Raw genomic sequence first — 17,008 nt, forward strand, 5'->3', positions numbered from 1 at the left:
TAGTGCTTGACTCACACAAAGCCGCACGTCACATGAGGCTGACAAGAGCACTTTACACGTCAGGTGGTTGTAAGCACCAGTCATGCTTGGAGAGCTTACCACAGCACCCATGCCCTCGGTAGGGCTAAGGCCTGCCTTACCCACTTCACAGGCTGCAGGCAGGACAGGATGAAGATGAACTTTTGAGGTGTTTTGTGGATGACTGAGAACAGAGAACCCCTCTGCTGAGGGCTCAGCTTGGGAGGGCACGGGGGTGCTGATGATGGACCATGGACACAGCTCTGAAGACCAACTGGGTCCTTAGTTGCCTGTTTGCTTTCTACATATTGAGTAGACAGGCTCACCAGAGCGTGGATCTGGAGAACAGCCTCCTGTGGGTCAGCTCCCACTACTTAGGAACCAAGGAGGGCCTCCCTCGCCCAGGGGGAGGCCAAGATCACTGGTGTACATGAATCACTGGTGGGTGGAGGGTCTTATTAAAATGCAGCCTTGGGCGGGCCTGAGATTCTGTATTTCTGACAAGCTCCCAGGCAACACGGATTCAGCGGCGCCTGGCTGCACTTTGAGCGGCAAGCACAGAAAGCAGGGCACGGCCGTCTGTGAGGGTCATGATGAGCAAGAAGTGCGTGTCGGCTCCCACTGGACCTGGAGGGACCAGCCCCACCCAGCCATGCGCTCGGCTCCCATCTGGAGGGTGGGACAGCGTGGGTTTCTGACTGTACAGGATTTTGTTTCCATTACATATATAAAATACTATAAAAGTCGTACCACCTCATTAAAAACACTAGAAACTATGAAAAAATAATAGGGAAAAATCACTGATAATCTCATACTGTACTTAAAACCACTGTTGCCTGACCCGGGGTGGTGCAGTAGATAAAGCGTCTATCTGGAATGCTGAAGTCACTGGTTCGAAACCCTGGGCTTGCCCAGTCAAGGCACATATGGGAGTTGATGCTTCCTGCTCCTCCCCCCCTTCTCATTCTCTCTCTCCTCTTCTCTAAAATGAATAAATAAAGTCTGAAATTTAAAAAACAACAACAACAACAAAAAACAACTGTTACCCTCTCTCCCTGGGATTCCAAAGCCATGTCTATCAGAGAGCCAGGGTCCTCTCGAGAATGGGGTCTGCCCAGAAGCCCCACCCAGTCGTAGCCAAGCATCCAGTGAGACGGGGGCTGCTCTCTACACTTCAATCTTCTGGTCCCCTCCCTCCCCAGCCCCACAGCGCCTTTACCCAGGCCCATCATGGGGGCACAGTCAGGGTGCGGCCACTTACTCCCTCACAGGCAGTAGGCTGAGGGGAAGCCTGCTGCAGGGGAGGCAGAGGGGGTCTGGGGGAGGGGGCGCACATCTGGATTCCTGGCCCAGAGCCCACATTCCTTCCCTGTGAGTGTGAGGAGATGGGATCTCGGGAGAGAGCTATGAGGAGGCTGCTGGCCCCCGTCCTGCCTCACCGTTACTGGACCCACCCTGGCAGAAAGACGGGTAAGGGACTTGAAGGCCCAGAACCTCATCTTGGGGTCCCCCACCCAGACTGCTGCCTAACCAGTGCAGGTCCAACCTGGATCTCCATCCTGTTCTTATCCGCCAGTCTTATCTCAGAAATACCAGAGGGGACGAAAAGGTTGGGAGCAGAGAGGGCCACAGGGCCATTTGCTCATGGAAGCAGAGGAGGGAGGATCGGGGTGGGGGAGAGCAAGGGCTCTACCCATAGAAGCTGGTCCACAGGTCAGTGGGGGACCCATGACCTCCGCCTGGGCCAGGCTGCCTTACCTGGGGGCAGTCCTTGATGTAGTGTCCTTTGTTGAAGCACAGGTGGCACAAGTAGTTGGGTGGGGGTCTCTTGCTGGGCTTTCGAGTCTCAGAGGTGAGGGTCAGGTCAGAGAAGTGCTCAGTGAGGGAGCTGAGGCCGTCAGCGATGTTGTTGAGGGAGCCATAGGGCGAGGCGCTCTTGTACACACTGCTGCTCAGTGCCTGTGGGGACAGAGGCTGTGAGGACTCCGGAAGGCCTAGACACATTCATGGGCAGCCATGAGCTCAAGGAAATTTCCATGGGCATGTGTGCGCACGGGCAAACACACACACACACACACACACACAAACACACACACGTGAATTCACAATGACCCTGCAGCTGCCCATGGGCTCTGGCCTCCTGGAGCTTGAGTTCAAATCCTAACTCTAGTTGTATGTTATGAACAAACCAAATAACCACTCTGGGCCACAGTGGCCCTGTCTGGGAAATGGGAATAATAACAACTGCCTCCTAGGGTTTCTATAAAGACTAACGTGAAGTCACGTACAGCACTACTCTCCTACCTGGCACTTAGGAACCGCTCCATAGTGGTGGTAATGATAATGATCGTGATCATCACTATTATCACTAGTTCTCTGCACGGTGCCAGCAGATAAGCAGGTATAGCAAACAACAGCCTGCTAGGTTTGGCGCTCTGCCACTTACTGGTGGAGTGACTATGGACAAGTCACTTATCTCTGAGCTAACTCAGTTTCTTCAACTTGTAAGAACGAGGAAGATCAGATGCATCATGGTTTCCCTTGTACAGAAGACTGGACTGGGAGCCACACTCTGCCCCGTCTCCGGCAGCTGGAGGCCTGTGCAGACTGTCTGGGGAGCCCTCGGCCCGGCTCCGCCAGCTCTCTTGGAGCCCAGGGAGGAAGTGGCCCACCTCTCCCACCTCTCCCACCTCTCCCACCTCCAGTTGACAGGAACCAGATGTCTTGCCTGGCTTCAAAGCAGATGCAGCCCAGGCCCCTCCCGGTATATATACCCTCTATTTATAGGAGCCACAGGCTCTGCGGCCAGGCACACTGGAATTTAGTAAAGATGGTGCCGGCAGGGAGGTGGGTTCCCTTTCCTGGGTCAAGGCCAAGGCTGAAAGAGGCAGCTTTCTCAGAAGGGTCAGAGACAAACCTGGGAATGGGTTTGGGTATCCCCTGGCCCCAGCTCAGGTGCCCAAGAATTCCAGAAGTGAACTAGGGGCCTTGGGTCTAATAGAGAGACATGGCCTTGTTCTTGGGAATCCCTAGGCCGAGGGGCGAGGAGAGTCCCTAAGAGGAAGTTGCCTCAGGCTCCCTTACAAACATGGGGCTGACAGAGGCCCAGGATGCGGACAGTCCTTTCTGGGTCCCCACCGCATGAGAAGAGGATGGAGGTGAGCTAAGAGCTGGCCCCAGGGGATCAGGCACCCCCTACAAGCAGGACAGGCCCCTCCCTCACACATGTATCCTCAGCTCCCTGCTTGTTCCATCTCTGGGGTCTGGCACTCCCTTCCCAGAGGATACAGCCCTCACCATCTGGGTGCCAACACTCTCTGACTCCCTGGCTGCCCTGCTCTGTGACTCTGGGCCAGCCCTCTCCCTCTCCGGGCCGCTGTTCTCCCTCGTGTAGGTCTGGAAGGAAAGGCACAGACAGTACATCCAGGGCAGCCGGGCCCTGCACACAGTCAGCCTCCAGGAACTGGGCAGAACTCAAATGCTCCTACTGACAATCTCTGCTCCAGCACTGTCCAGTGCTGCCCTGAAACCCAGGTCAGTGGAAGATACCGCACAAACCTATACTCAGTCTGAGGGCATCTCTCCGGCTCTCACATGGCCCAGGTGGGGTGGTGCATCTCGAGAGGCAGAAGGTGCCCCATCCCGTATGTACGCAAGGTGACACTACGCAACCTCACGGGGCATGGGAAGGTTCCAACGGAAGTGGGATTAGATGATAACTGAGCACCTACTCTGTGCCAGGCCCTGAAAACTTTACACATATTAAGAGCAGGTGCTCACAACCCTGTGAGTCACTGTCCCATTATACAGATTAGATGAGTATGTTCCAACTTGCACTGAATGACCTGGGAAACTTGTAACAAATACAGTTTTCTGGGCCCCACTTCAAACCTATCAAAGAAGCCAACTGGGATAAAGGACTTGGAACCTATACTTTTTCCTGTGGTAAACTACACATACATAAAATCTATCATTTTAATGTTTAACTGTACAGTTCAGTACCATTAAGTGCATTTATTTTTATGCAACCATCACCCCATCCATCTCCAGACATTTTTCATCATCCCAAACTGAAGATCTGTCCCCATGAGACACTAACGCCTCCTCCCTCACCCCAGCTCGAATCTGCATCTCAAAGTCCCTCCAGGCAGTTCAGGGACAACCGACCCAGCCCCACCTGGCAGAACACCTGGGCTTTCTCGCTGTCAAGGTCTCTCTTTGGGTGGACTCTAGGCCCCTCCCACACCGGCCTGAGGGGCCTCCCTGATGGAAGTTCCTCCGAACACAAAACTTGAAGCATTTATAAATGCGTGACTCACCCTCAAGGCTGGGACATGCAGTTTCACAAACAACACCCTCTTTTTCCCCCTTTTCTTTCCTTTTTCTTTTCTGGATGAGAGTTAAGCAAGTCCACAGGAATCAGGGCTGTTTCGGCAGCAAGAGGCAGGGGAAGCCCAGCGGCACCAGAAAGGGCTCGGACCCCACCGAGAGCCGTTCCCTGGGCCTGGGCCCTGCCCATGGGCAACCTGAGGCCTCGAGCAGGCTGCCCTCTCCCTGGCAGCTCAGCCCCTCACAAGGTGACAGGAGGGCCCTGCCACGCAGCGGCTCCTCTCCTCCCTGCTGCTCCCACCTCCAGAGTGCTCTGGCCTGTCCCTCATGGCTGCTCCAGACCCCATTCAAGACGCTGCCACCTTGGAGCTGGAAGGGCAGAGAGTGGTGAGCTGAGACAACCCTGCTCTCACAGGTGGAGAGACTGAGACCCAGAGAGGACACGGTCAGACCCAAGGGCCAGGAGTCTGGCTTGCTGCCTGCACTGCGCCTGTCGCAAAGGTGGGTGGGGCAGCAAGCTGTTTCCTCTCTGAAGGAGGAGGAGCTCGGGCCAGGGAGGTGAAAGGTGAGCCAGCCTCTCAGATGTTTCCCTGGCCTGTGCCCACTGGATGGAGCAGAGACCAGGACACAGAGCTTCCTCCCCTCTGGCTGCAGAGTTGGGGCCTGACCTCTTGGGTTTCCCATGTGCAAAATGTGAAATGCAGCAGGGAGGGTGGGCAGCCCTGATGGCCCTGCAGCCTACTATCTTACGGTCTGACGCCCAGGCACTAAACGATACTCCCAGAGCCCAGCTTGCCACCGCACGCAATCACCAAGAACGCCTCTGTTCCAGGTCCTGCCATCTGCAGCCAAGGGCAAGGCTGGGCAGGACACCCCGTCAGTAGTCAGCCGCTAACTCTGCAACAGCCGAGCTGCTCCTCTGTGTGTCCATGGACCATAGCTTTTCTACCTCCAGTTCCTCACTTGCTGTCCACCCCTAGGAGGCCCTCTGTGTCCATCCAGACCTCTTGCAGGACCTGGCTCTTGATCTGGGTCTAATTCTAGTGGTGGGGCCGTGAAACCGCCACTCAGGCCTCGAACTCCACAGGCCAGTGTGAAATGCATAGCTTCAGAGGTGTTCCCAAGGCCCTGCTGGCCACAGAGGCCCTAGCTCCCTCCAGGGGCCTCCTGGGCCTTGCAGCCATAGCCCTGTCTCTCAATGCTATAGGTGGGGGTGGGGACCACCCCATGCCTCCCCTGCCCTTGCCTGAATCCTCTCTCCAATCCCTTTGCATGATGATACCTCCTCATGTCTCCATGAGGCTGGACACCCCTGAATAAGATCCTGCAATCTTGTCACTCCAGAGCCCAAAGTGTTCAGGAACTCCCTACACTTGTGATGGTCCTAGGCACAGACACTCAAAAGCAGCAAAGGGCCTGGGAGCCCCACTTGACAGAAGAGGGAGCGGATGCCTTACCACCTTTAAGGATTTAGGTTCGGGTCTCCTAGTTCCTGTGAACTAAGTCGGAGGGTGGCCTCACCCCAGGTTAAGCTGCTTTGGGCTCTGGTTGACAATACCCCATTAGTAGATGGATAGAAGTCTCTGGGCCATCAAGTCCAAAATTATCATTCTGGGGGAAAAGCCACCAGTCCTGCTTCCCAAGGACCCAAGCAGTGAGCAGGAAGTGTGGGATCCTCACACCACATCTAGGGGACAGAGTGTCAGAGTCCTGTCCATAGCTGCAACTTTTCCAAGGTTCTGGCTTGGCTGCTGGAGAAAGTTAGCTCGGAAGACACTAAAGTTTATTCTGATCCTACTTGTGTGACATCTCAGCTAGATCCTTTCCCTTTCTCATTATTTTATAGAACTGGAAACAAGGGCTCAGAGAAGTTGAGTAACTTGCCCAAGCACGTGGCTGAGCAGACACTGACACCCACCCCAGATCTGTTGCCCGTGGTATTTCAGCCACCACACAGCCTCCAAGGCTTGGCTTCCCCTCCAGGAAGAGGAGCCAGAGGAGAACGCCAGGTGTAAACCAGTCCTGGTTCAGAGGCCGTGTGACATCATATTGCCAAGCCCCTCAGCACTGGCAAGATGAAGCCCCAGCTTTCCTGGGCTATGTGAGGGATCTGGGCCCTGGAGCTGGTGGTTCTGCTGAGGATTCTGCCTAGGGAGTCCAGAGGCAGATATCCAGGTCTGGTTCAGTCTGCCAAGCTCTGCTCTTCCTGCCCTGCCCCCCGCACCAGGACAGTAAGAGGGCACAGTAGGTAGGAGGCATGCCAGAACTAGGGCAGGTGGACAGAAGCTTCCGAGATGGACCTGGAGGGAGGAGAGAGCAGTCAGAGCAGAGGCAGGGGCAGCAGGCAGACAAGCAGCACTCACAGGGAAGGGCGGAGAGGAGGGCAGCACCTGAGGACAAGAGGCCTGGCAGGGGCGGATGTTGAGCACTGCCCCACGAGCCCACGTAGAGCCCCGAGGGGGAACCTCTGAGTTCAGTCCCGGCTACAGTGGGGCTTCTTTCATCAGTTGAACTGAACAACTGCTTTCTTATCCCAAAAGTGTCCCCTGTACCCCCACACACAGATGTGTGTGCGCACATATACACTCACTTGCACACACATGCTCGCCCACACTTCTCTCTTTGAGACAAGAAACCATTCATCTTGCAAATGACTCTACCCTTTCTCCAAAGGATCTGCCCTTCTTCTACCCCAGGGTCTATCTCGGGTGCCAGCCCACAGTCAAGTGCACACGTACACGCACACAGGCACGCAAGCAGAGGCGGGTGTGGGCTGAGCTGGGCTGGGAGAGGAGGAGACACTAGCTGTCAAGGCAAGGAGTTGGCCAATGGGAAAATAAACCATACCCAGAGGGAAGGATTCCCCAGCCGCGCCAGACCCCAGCTCTGCTCCTGCTTGTTTCCACAGTCCAAAGCCGACCTGCAGGCCAGGAGCGTGGCGGAGCTGGCACCTTCAACACTTCACCCGGACTCCCAGTGGCACCATTGCCCCTGAGGTCCGTGCACCCAGGATGTGCAAAACACAATTCCCCAAACACAGCCAGTGCTCAATAAGACATCCTAACTTAAATAAGCAATCCATGTTCTTTTTGGTCAGGGAGGGGTGGGGAGAGAAACGGGAACAAGACCAGGAGGTGGAGGAGCAGTGACAGCAGGACAAGGCAGTGAGGACACAGGGGAGACCCCTCCTCATTCAGTTCCTCTACTCCTGCCCAAGTCACCAGCCACCTGACAGGTGCTCACACTTCACAGCCAGATGCCCTCTGCCCAGAGAGAGCACAGGCCTGGGGACCAGGCCACCTCTTGCTTCTAAAACATATTCGCTGAATGAAAGCAGAAAGCATGAATCCGAACCCAAGAACTAGAAGGGACCCTAACATGTAGTCAGTCTGAGGTAACACTGAGGCTTGCAGCCTCAACATCAGGAGGCCCTCATTAGGAGTCCATGATTGACATGAGGGTGCCATGGTCCCCTTGAATTCATGTACAACCATGTGTGTCTGCTTGTGCACATATGCTGTGCTCTGTGCTTTGTGTTAAGGAGAGAAACTCTAGCCACTTCAGATCCTCAAAGAGGTCTATAGCAAAGAAGGGCAAGAACCATTAGGATACCTAAGCTTCTGCTGGGACTCCTCTCGGGACAAGGTGTCACCGTCTCCCAAGTCACCTCTTTCCAATTAATCAAGATTAAACATTCTTTCTGAGATAAAACAGGAGGCTAAGAGACTGAGGAGAAAACTCACATAGTCATAAGCCTGGGGGAGGAAAAGAGGAGAAGGTTCTATTCAAGTCATCCTCCCACCCATTTACTTAGTAAACATTAACTGAGCACCTAGTACGCCCTGGGCAAGGACTAAGCACTGGATGCTAGGGCTGCAAAGTGGGAAAAGCTGAGCTTCTCACTCTCAGAGTGCTGACAGGGCTATCAAGACAGACACATAGAGCACATAGTTTACGCCAAGACCAATTATTAGCATGTGGTTTACCATACAACTCCTGTACCACGTGCAGAAAGTGGGGGGACAAAGAAGCTGGAGGAGGTGTGCCGCCAGAGAAGGGGCTTGTGCCCAGAAAAAGTAATTTTAGGTAGAAGTAATAGCAAGTGCAAAAGCTTTGAGGAGTGGGACTGCCTCGTGTTTTCAGAAACCCCAAGTAGACCAAGGCTAGAGGACAGAATAAAAGATTTGGCCCTGGCTGGCTGGCTCAGTGGATAGAGCGTTGGTGGCATGCAGAAGTTCCAGGTTTGATCCCTGGTCAGGGCACACATAAGAAGCAACCATCTGCTTCTCTTTCCCCCTCCCCCTTCCGCAACCAGTGGTTCAGTTGGTTGGAGCAAGGGCCTCAGGCACTAAGGATAGCTCAGTTGATTCGAGCATTGGCCAAGACGGAGGCTGACGAGTGGATCCCGGGTGGTGCACATGTGGGAGTCTGTCTATCTCCCCTCCTCTCACTTAAAAAAAGAGAGATTATACACCACCACCACCACCACACACACACACACACACACACACACACACACTCACTCACATATACACACACAGAACAGTTCAAGTATCCTGAGACCTAAGCTAGAGCCCTGGGTCTGCCACTGATTTCCTGACTGTTTCATCCTCCTCTTAAAGAGCCTTAGTTTCCCCATCAGGACAATGGGGATGCTACAGACAGGCTATGAGGTGAGGCAGTAGTATCGGAAGTGCTCAGTGTCCATCTCCTCTGGCTCTCCCAAACCAGGCTGCCCTGGGACTTACCTTCCCAAGATCAGGGACAAAACATCAGAGGCACTAAGGCTGGACAGAACACCCCAGTTCTGGTCTGCCCACAGAACAATCCAGGTGACAGCTAACCTGAAGGCCAGCAGAATGGGCCAGAGTAATGCAGTCTGAGTACAGGGGAGTTCTAGATCTAGATCTGTCACTGACTTGCGGAGTGACTAGCCAGGCCTGTTTTCTCTTCTGAAAATGGGAGCAATGAAGACAGAGAAGCCAAATTAAAGCACCACTCAAGCATAAGGGACTGCCACTCAAGGGCCACCTTCTCTGCAGAGCCTCCTTCTGGTTGCTCACAGCACCTGCCTCCCTGACGCTGCTAATTAGTAATTACTAGTGTTGCTTGCTCTCCCCACCCCCACCAGACTCAAAAGGTCCCTGAGGTGTGGTCTCCTCTCTGAGGCAAGGCCCACTCAGCTTAATTTGATGGATGGAAAGTCAGGCCACCTCAGCCAACAGGCCCTCGAATGACAGTCCTCCTTGCTAAATCAGAGCTCAGACCTCCTGGGGTGGGAAGACATCCTCTCAAACTCCTGGCTGGGCTAGAACGGTCACTTCTCCCAGGACTTGGGTCTGCACTCCCTAAACTACCCCACACAGACTACAAAGGCTGCTGGGAACAAATCAGCTCCTGAAGCCCACTCTTGGCCCTACTGAGACAAATTTCCATCCTCACACAGGTATGTGGCTTTGTTCTACACATCCATATGCCTTGGCTCATCTACACCTGTGGAGGGCACAGGTGACACATCAAAACCTTCAGAAGACTGTCAAGACCTGGAGCCCTTTTAAAATAGGACCCCACAGTCTCTCTTTCTAGGCTTCTAATAGCCCTGCCTATGCAGAATTGTCAAAGCCCCATCTGCTAAGCCTTGTGACACCTTTGCTGCTGTTCCCAAATTTCCCACAGGCAAGCCAGAGTGGTAAAGGGGAGGTGGCCCTCAGTGGTGCAGAGGACAGTGCCAGGGCCTAGGGAGGGTCCCTGGGTTTGCAGCTCCAGCAGAAAGAAGCCTCTAAGGGTTGAAACTCTCCAACCAGAGAGAGGTCTGTCTTGCTGGAGCATTCCCTGGGCTGGGAGATGTTCCGAAGGACACTGGGAGGTGTTCTGTCCCAAAACGTGCTCCAATCAAATAGGTATGGAAAGTGTTGCACTGAAGAAAGGTTAATAGGTTTTATGCTGCAGGACTTCTCAAAACCTTTACTGTGCTAGAAGGCATGTGTGTCTCTGAAAAAGGGACAGTATGCTTTCCATATACATTTGACCCCAAAGCCCTTCCTCCAACCCCCACAAAGCATCCTTGACCATAAGGCCACATCTTCAAGCCACATCTGTCCCTGGAGAAGAGGAAGTGAAAATGGCTGACCTAATCTGACCTGGAATGGGACAGCTACATCGCCCTTTGAGGGGGTACAGGGACTACCCAGGAGGGTCTCTGGGCATCCCTCTGAGGGGCACAAGAGCTAATAATGCTCAACAAGTGGTGACTGGACTTTTCTGGGAGTGGAGTCTCACAGCATGCACAATGCTGTGAATTTAAATTCCAGACAAAACTTGGCAGGGAAGACCTCTGCCTCCCAGCCCCCACTCCCTCTAAGAGCCGCCTCCCTTGGGTACCTGGGGGGGGGGGGGAGATGGCATAAACCAAGGACCTCAGGAATCTCTTTTCAGAGACATATAGTTGTCACAGGTCATGTGTTGAAGCAGAGTCCACAGGACCCAGTTTCTAGACTGAGATGCCTTTTAAAAAACGCACAAAGTGCCTGTGCCTCTTTTGGCCTGGCACCTTCACCATGAGCTGAGGAGCGGAGGAGCCCCCACAGGCACCCAAGCCACCTTCTGTCACGTGGTCCTGCACTTGTGCACGAACTCTACCATCTCTCTGCTTTCGGGGCCAGTTTCCCTCAAAACCTTTGGCTTATCTTCAGCTTCCAGAGCTGAGGTTCCAGGGGCACAATGGGCTTCTGTGCCCCCATGTCCTCACCCGCCCCCCGCCCAAATCCCAGCTGCATTCATGGTGTTTTGCTATTGTGGTGGGAGCAGCTTGGAGGTGGTGCGGGAGGGGGTGGGCTCTTGGCACAGGGACTGGTGCAGACAGGCCGTGGTCAGCGGTCAGCATGCAAGTCACATTCGCAGGCACTGCCACCAGGCCTGCCAGGCCTTGTACAGAATGGTGACGCTCCTGGATCCCTGGGTCCCTCCATAGAGTCCCCTTCAACTCACGCACGACCTGCTTCCTCTCCACGGCCCCTTGGTGGCATTCAGGTGGGGGCTATCTTTCTTGCCTTCTCAGCCTGTTGCTATTTTGGAGCCACATTAAGTCACCAGCTAAGTCCTAGATGCAGGAAAGGCCTGTCCCCAGGAGCACAGCTGGGGCTCCAAGAGGGTTAGGAGGCGAAGCAGCTGGGCGGTGAGAGTGCGTGAGCCTGAAGCCAGTAGAGCCTTCTGGAAGTTAGCAGGCACAGCCCTCAGCCCATCCGGAAGCCGCCTAGGAGCCCAGGAGAAGCCTGTTACCCACCCCCTCCCCAGCCTGTCTGTAGGCATATCCTCTCCAGTGTGTAACAGCTCTCAAATCCTACAAAATTTATTCAATTTTGCCATTATTGAAGCACCACCCTGAGAAACAGCAGACACTACACTTAACAGACGAGTGAACTGAGCCTCAGAGACAGAGGGTTACTTCAAAGTCAGGTCACGCAGACTTTTCTCTACCATTGCTCTAGATAACCTTGACCAACTGCTTCTACACTGGCCCCCGCAAAGAAATGTGCCTCCTCCTGGGGTGAGGTCAACACCAGTGAAAAGACAGGAGTCAGGTCCGAGACCCAGCTGGGATCCTGGATGCCAGAAGTTTCCAAGAGGAAGGACAACATCCTTCTCCCAACAGAGGACTCCTGATAGCCCCAAACTCCCAGCCCCTCTCAGCAGAGACCCACCTGAGGGGAACCAGGCGACCATAGAGTGGGGGACAGAGGAAGGCTAGGAGGGGCTAATTAGGGACCCCCAACTGACCTGAGGTCAGAGTCAGAAGCCCTCCTTCCTTAGGGCTTTCATAGGACCCCCATGAAATCACCCAACCATTCACTGTCTTCTAATCTGGGCCCCAGGAGCCTGGGACTGAATCCCCAGGGGCCCACACGGAGCTCAACAAATGTTTGATACAAGAACAAACAACTGAAAAAAACCCACAGGAAAGAAACACCCCACAAAGTGTCCCCCAAAGTCACTGATTCCCAGTGCCAGTTCTCTGAAGAGGCAGCAAAGTCTCTTACAAGAAAGAAAGATTCCCAGCCAAGAACAATTCCTCACGTGGAGAGTGCATTACAGTTTACAAAGAGCTTTGGCATACACATTCTTTCTCCTGGCACCAAAGGCTGCCTCTCCAATCGGTCCAGCACGGGTCAACCAGTCCTCTCAGCTTGCCTGGTATTGGCCCACTTCTGGCCCTAAGGCCAGAATTTTGTATGTTCATGTCTACCCTAATCAATAATGGCAGAATTGAACAAATTATGGAGCCAGAAAGGGTAACCCTATGTCTCACCCTTCATCCCAGCATACTGGTGCCTGTGCCTTCTCCCCCAAAAGTTCTGCCCTCCTACCTACTGTCCTAAAACTAACTGGTGTGTTCAAGTCTAGAAGGAAAATGACCATCACGTGTGTTCTCTCCCTCACACTTTCCCCCTGAACTTTTACAGAGAGCTGTCAGAAGGGGAGCAAGGGAAGGCCACAGAAGGGTGTCTGCAGTTCACAAATGAAGCAGGAGAAAGTGGGAGTAGGGGAGGAGACGGAGTCTAGCTAAAGAGAGAGAGGAGTATTTATATTGGAAGACTATGAAGACCCTCAAAAGGGGCTAGGAGTTTCTGGCAATCTGTGCGTTTATCTAGCTGGGGAAGATACACTGCCCCTTCCACTTTGTAACTGAATCTACCCAAGAGCAGATTTTGCAAGCAGCCGGCCCAGGTTTCTGGAGAAGGCACTGGCAGCTGGAACCTCTCCCCTTACTCGCCCCCCTCCCAAGAGCTCAAGAGGATTTCCCTTTCATTTCCTTCCAGGCTGAGAGGGCGGGGGGGACAGCGCAGTCTGTGGGGTCAAGCCCTCAAAAACCACTTCCTATGTGGCTGGGGGAGGGCGAGCAGCTGGAGGATGTATCTGGGGGTCCCAGTTTGCAAACAGCAGGAAAAGCCCTCTGGGCAAGTCACTGCTCTCGAACGTCCCCTTTGGGTCGGAAACCACTGAGGTCCAAGGAGAAAAGATTTTAGGCTCCTCCATAGAGAGCTCGGAGCAGAATCTGCCCTGTCGGTCCCAGCTAGCGGTGGCCAAGAGGGGGATGGGGTTGGGTATGGGAAGGACACTTGGAAGGGGTTCCCCGCCCTGGCCGCACCCGGCTGTCTGGAAAAAATCCAGAGCCCCCTGCCCAGCCGCTCCCCTACAAATCCCCTTCGAGCAGGGCGCCGGGGGCTGGGAGAAGGGGCGGGAGAGCCCCGCCCGCGCCTGAGCTGCTCCCGGCTGGGCTCTGCCGGGAGGTGACGCGCTCCCGGCGCCCCGGGGACTTCGGGCAGCGAGTTTGGCAGAGCTGAGCAAAGCCAAGCCAAGCAGGGCCGGGCAATACGGAGCCAGGCCAGGCCAAGAAGAGCGGGGCAGATAGGAAAAGGCCCCGCGCGGTCGACAGAGGGCGGGGGCGCGCAGGGGCACCCACCTCTCCGCGCTGCAGCTGGAAGAAGCTGTTGAGATAACTGGAGTGCAGGGGCGAGCCCAGCTGCTCCGGGCGGCCCTTGCCGAAGGCCAGCTCTGGAGGTGCAGCGCCGGCAGCTGGCTCGGGCCGGAAGGCATCGAAGGCGCTTGCCTGGTGCGTGTCTTGTAGCGACAGGTAGACCCAGTTGAGCAGCTGGGCTGGCTGGTACACCGAGGCAGCGCTCGTGTCGATGGCCGACAGCAGGCTCATTTTGCAGCGGCGGTGCCGGCCCCTCCCCGGCAGCCCGCTCGCGCCCCCCACCTCCAGCGGCGGGGCGGGCACCGGGGAGCTTTCGCCCACTGCCCGTCGCCCGTGCCCCGACGGCGATCGCCCCGCGCCCTGCGCCCCGCGCGCTGCCCGCAGCCGCCGCCGCCGCCGCCGCCGCCTCCCCCCGACTGCGGCCGCAGCGCGCGGGCGGAGGAAGGAGGCAGCGAAAGTTGGGCAGGAAACTTTTGGGCCCGCCCACTTCGCGCCGCCCGCCCCGCCCCGCGCAGTGATCCGCTATCTGCCTCAATGCTGACCCCTTCGACGACCGCTCCCGGGGTGGGGCCCACGGAAGCCGCGTCCCTTCTGACACCGTCTTCGCCCTCCATTGGCTGTTTTATTGAATATAAAGTAGGGGGGCGGTGATAGTAGGGAAATAAGACTCATCTAAATATGTAGCTCCGTGCTGGCCCGCCCCTGGGCGGCCCCCTTCTGGGCCTCACTCCGCCCCCCGCGCCCTTGCGGCATTCCGGGCCGGAGGGAGCTCAGTACAGCTCCTACAGTTCGGCTTGTCTCGTTCTGCTCTCGGCTCTCTTCTGTCCCTCATTCTTTCCAAATCCTCCCTAATTATTTTTTTTCATTCATTTTTCCTTTCACACTCTGTCTTCTGACAGTATTTTCTGTGTCCCTCGTCTTTCTGTCCGTCTTTCTCCGTGGTTCGGTCTCTCTCCTAATGTCTTCCGTGCGTCTTTTCCATTTCCGTCTAGTCTGATGTGTCTCTCTGTCTCACTCTCCTCTCCCAGACACACACACACACACACACACACACACACACTCTCTCTCTCTCTCTCTCTCTCTCTCTCTCTCTCTCCCTCTCCCTTCTTCCTCTCGCTATCACCGCAGGACCCTCCCCCTCTTAGTTAATTCCTTCCATCTGCAAAATCGTTTTGCAGGCCAGCTCTGCCAAGGGGGGCCCGGGTTCCTGCCCCAGGAAGGACTCCCCGCCCCCTTCCCTCGCCTTCCTCCCACTCCCTCTCCCTCTCCTGTTTCTGCTCTAGGCCAACCTCGCTTCTCCTCGCTTTCCTTGCCCCGGACCCGCTGAGCTCTCCGAGCCGCTAAGACCTAAGACCGCAGATGCGTACGAGGGAGCTCTGAAGACGGCTGCCACACACCTTCCCCCAGGACGACCCAGCTAGTCCAAATATGCCTGGAGTGAGGCCCTGCCCCCACCTGAATTAGCTTAAAGCCCTGGACCCTCTCACTCCAGGATAGTCACGCGCTGCCTGCATTACACTATTGCCAGGGAACTAGCTACCGTCAAGGCTCCTGAGGAAGACCCGAGTCACCTTTCCTACCTCATACCTGGCTCTGGTGTCATTCCACCAGCGTTCAGGTGGCACCTAACTTCTAAGAGTGTACCATATAATGGGGACAGTCACCGTCCTATCTTGTGAGTTTACCAGTTTGAGCTTGGTAATCAGAAAACATTCCACAAAGTTCAGCTCTCTGCCACTTCCCTCAACAACCTGCATCTACCCACATCTGTGATGACCAATGAAGCTCTTTCCCACCGTATCACTAACCAAGAACCCCTTTGATATTTTTTGTCTCATTTGATCATGTGCTTAAAGATTTTGTCTATCAAATGATTTGCAATTATGAATACAAATCATAGCTCATAAACCATACACATCTTTTTTTTTTTTTTTTTACAGAGACAGAGAGAGAGTCAGAGAGAGGGATAGACAGGGACAGACAGACAGACAGGAATGGAGAGATGAGAAGCATCAATCATTAGTTTTTCGTTGCGCATTGCGACACCTTAGTTGTTCATTGATTGCTTTCTCAAATGTGCCTTGACCGCGGGCCTTCAGCAGACCAAGTAACCCCTTGCTCGAGCCAGTGACCTTGGGTCCAAGTTGAAGAGCTTTTGCTCAAACCAGATGAGCCCATGCTCAAGCTGGCAACCTTGGGGTCTCAAACCTGGGTCCTTGGCATCCCAGTCCAACACCCTATCCACTGCGCCACCGCCTGGTCAGGCTAAGAAAGGGGGAGCAGAAAGCATCAACTTCAACTCCCATATGTACCTTGACCAGACAAGTGCAGGGTTTTGAACCGGCGACCTCAGAGTTTCAAGTCGATGCTTTATCCACTGCGCCACCAAAGGTCAGGCCTTTATATTTTTATTTATCAGAGAAACAAATGCTGTTAAACTTACTTGGGTAAAGAGAAGGTACACATTTGTTAGGAGCATATGTAATAACCATTTCACTCTTGAAAATATTTGGGATCATCACTGGAAATCTACTATTTTTGAGGTTCCAGGGTAGTGGGCATGGTGGTGGATAGAATTTGGAACCCCTGATCTAGACTTTCCCTGTATTTTATAGAGAAAACTGCTGTTTAGAGAGGGGGCACCTGTACAAGTAGGCAGTTGGGGACCCAGAAGGGACCCTGATGCACCCACCTCCAGCTACAGTTCTCTGTGTCTCCTACTCTTCTTCTGGCAAGGGTAATCCTGATAGTTTGAAGGTAGCCCTAGGATGGCTTGCAAATTCAAATTCCTTTAGTGGTCAGGCAGGTACCACCAGGTATAAGGCAATTAATAGGTAGTGATGGAGCATGTGACTAAAGGGCTAGCCACATGAAACCCTTCTGTCATGGTTCTCAGCTTGAGGCTGAGTGTGACACCCACTTTGAGAGACCACATGGTCTGGGTTCCCCATCCTTCAGAGTGATGTGATGCTGTCAGGGTGCTTACACTGGTGGCCTCTGTCCCTTTCACAATCCACATTGGTGGCCTCTGTCCCTTTCACAATCTCCACTACCCCCACCCTGTACACAGTGCCTGGTGCATACATAGATAGTATAGTAGGTTGATGGTTAAATAGTGGATGGAAGGATGGCCAGATCACGCTCCCCTTTGAAGACTGAAATTCTCCTTTTTTAAAAATACTTTTC

At 54.4% G+C, this 17,008-nt stretch overlaps 1 protein-coding gene across 1 annotated transcript in view; it reads right to left on the reverse strand.

Moving 5' to 3' along the window:
• ZCCHC24 (zinc finger CCHC-type containing 24) overlaps positions 1-14,240 on the reverse strand; it is a 64,642-nt gene extending 50,402 nt beyond the window's left edge. The window contains exons 1-2 of the mRNA XM_066242740.1: positions 13,808-14,240; positions 1,777-1,977 (exon numbers count right to left, since the gene is read on the reverse strand). Coding sequence (XP_066098837.1) covers positions 1,777-1,977; positions 13,808-14,053 — 447 coding nt within the window. The 5' untranslated portion in view covers positions 14,054-14,240. The remainder of the gene's footprint in view (positions 1-1,776; positions 1,978-13,807) is intronic.
• Between the last annotated feature and the right edge of the window lie 2,768 nt (positions 14,241-17,008).

This window comes from Saccopteryx bilineata, chromosome 9 (assembly GCF_036850765.1).
Source record: "Saccopteryx bilineata isolate mSacBil1 chromosome 9, mSacBil1_pri_phased_curated, whole genome shotgun sequence".
Classification (NCBI taxonomy): Eukaryota; Metazoa; Chordata; class Mammalia; order Chiroptera; family Emballonuridae; genus Saccopteryx; species Saccopteryx bilineata.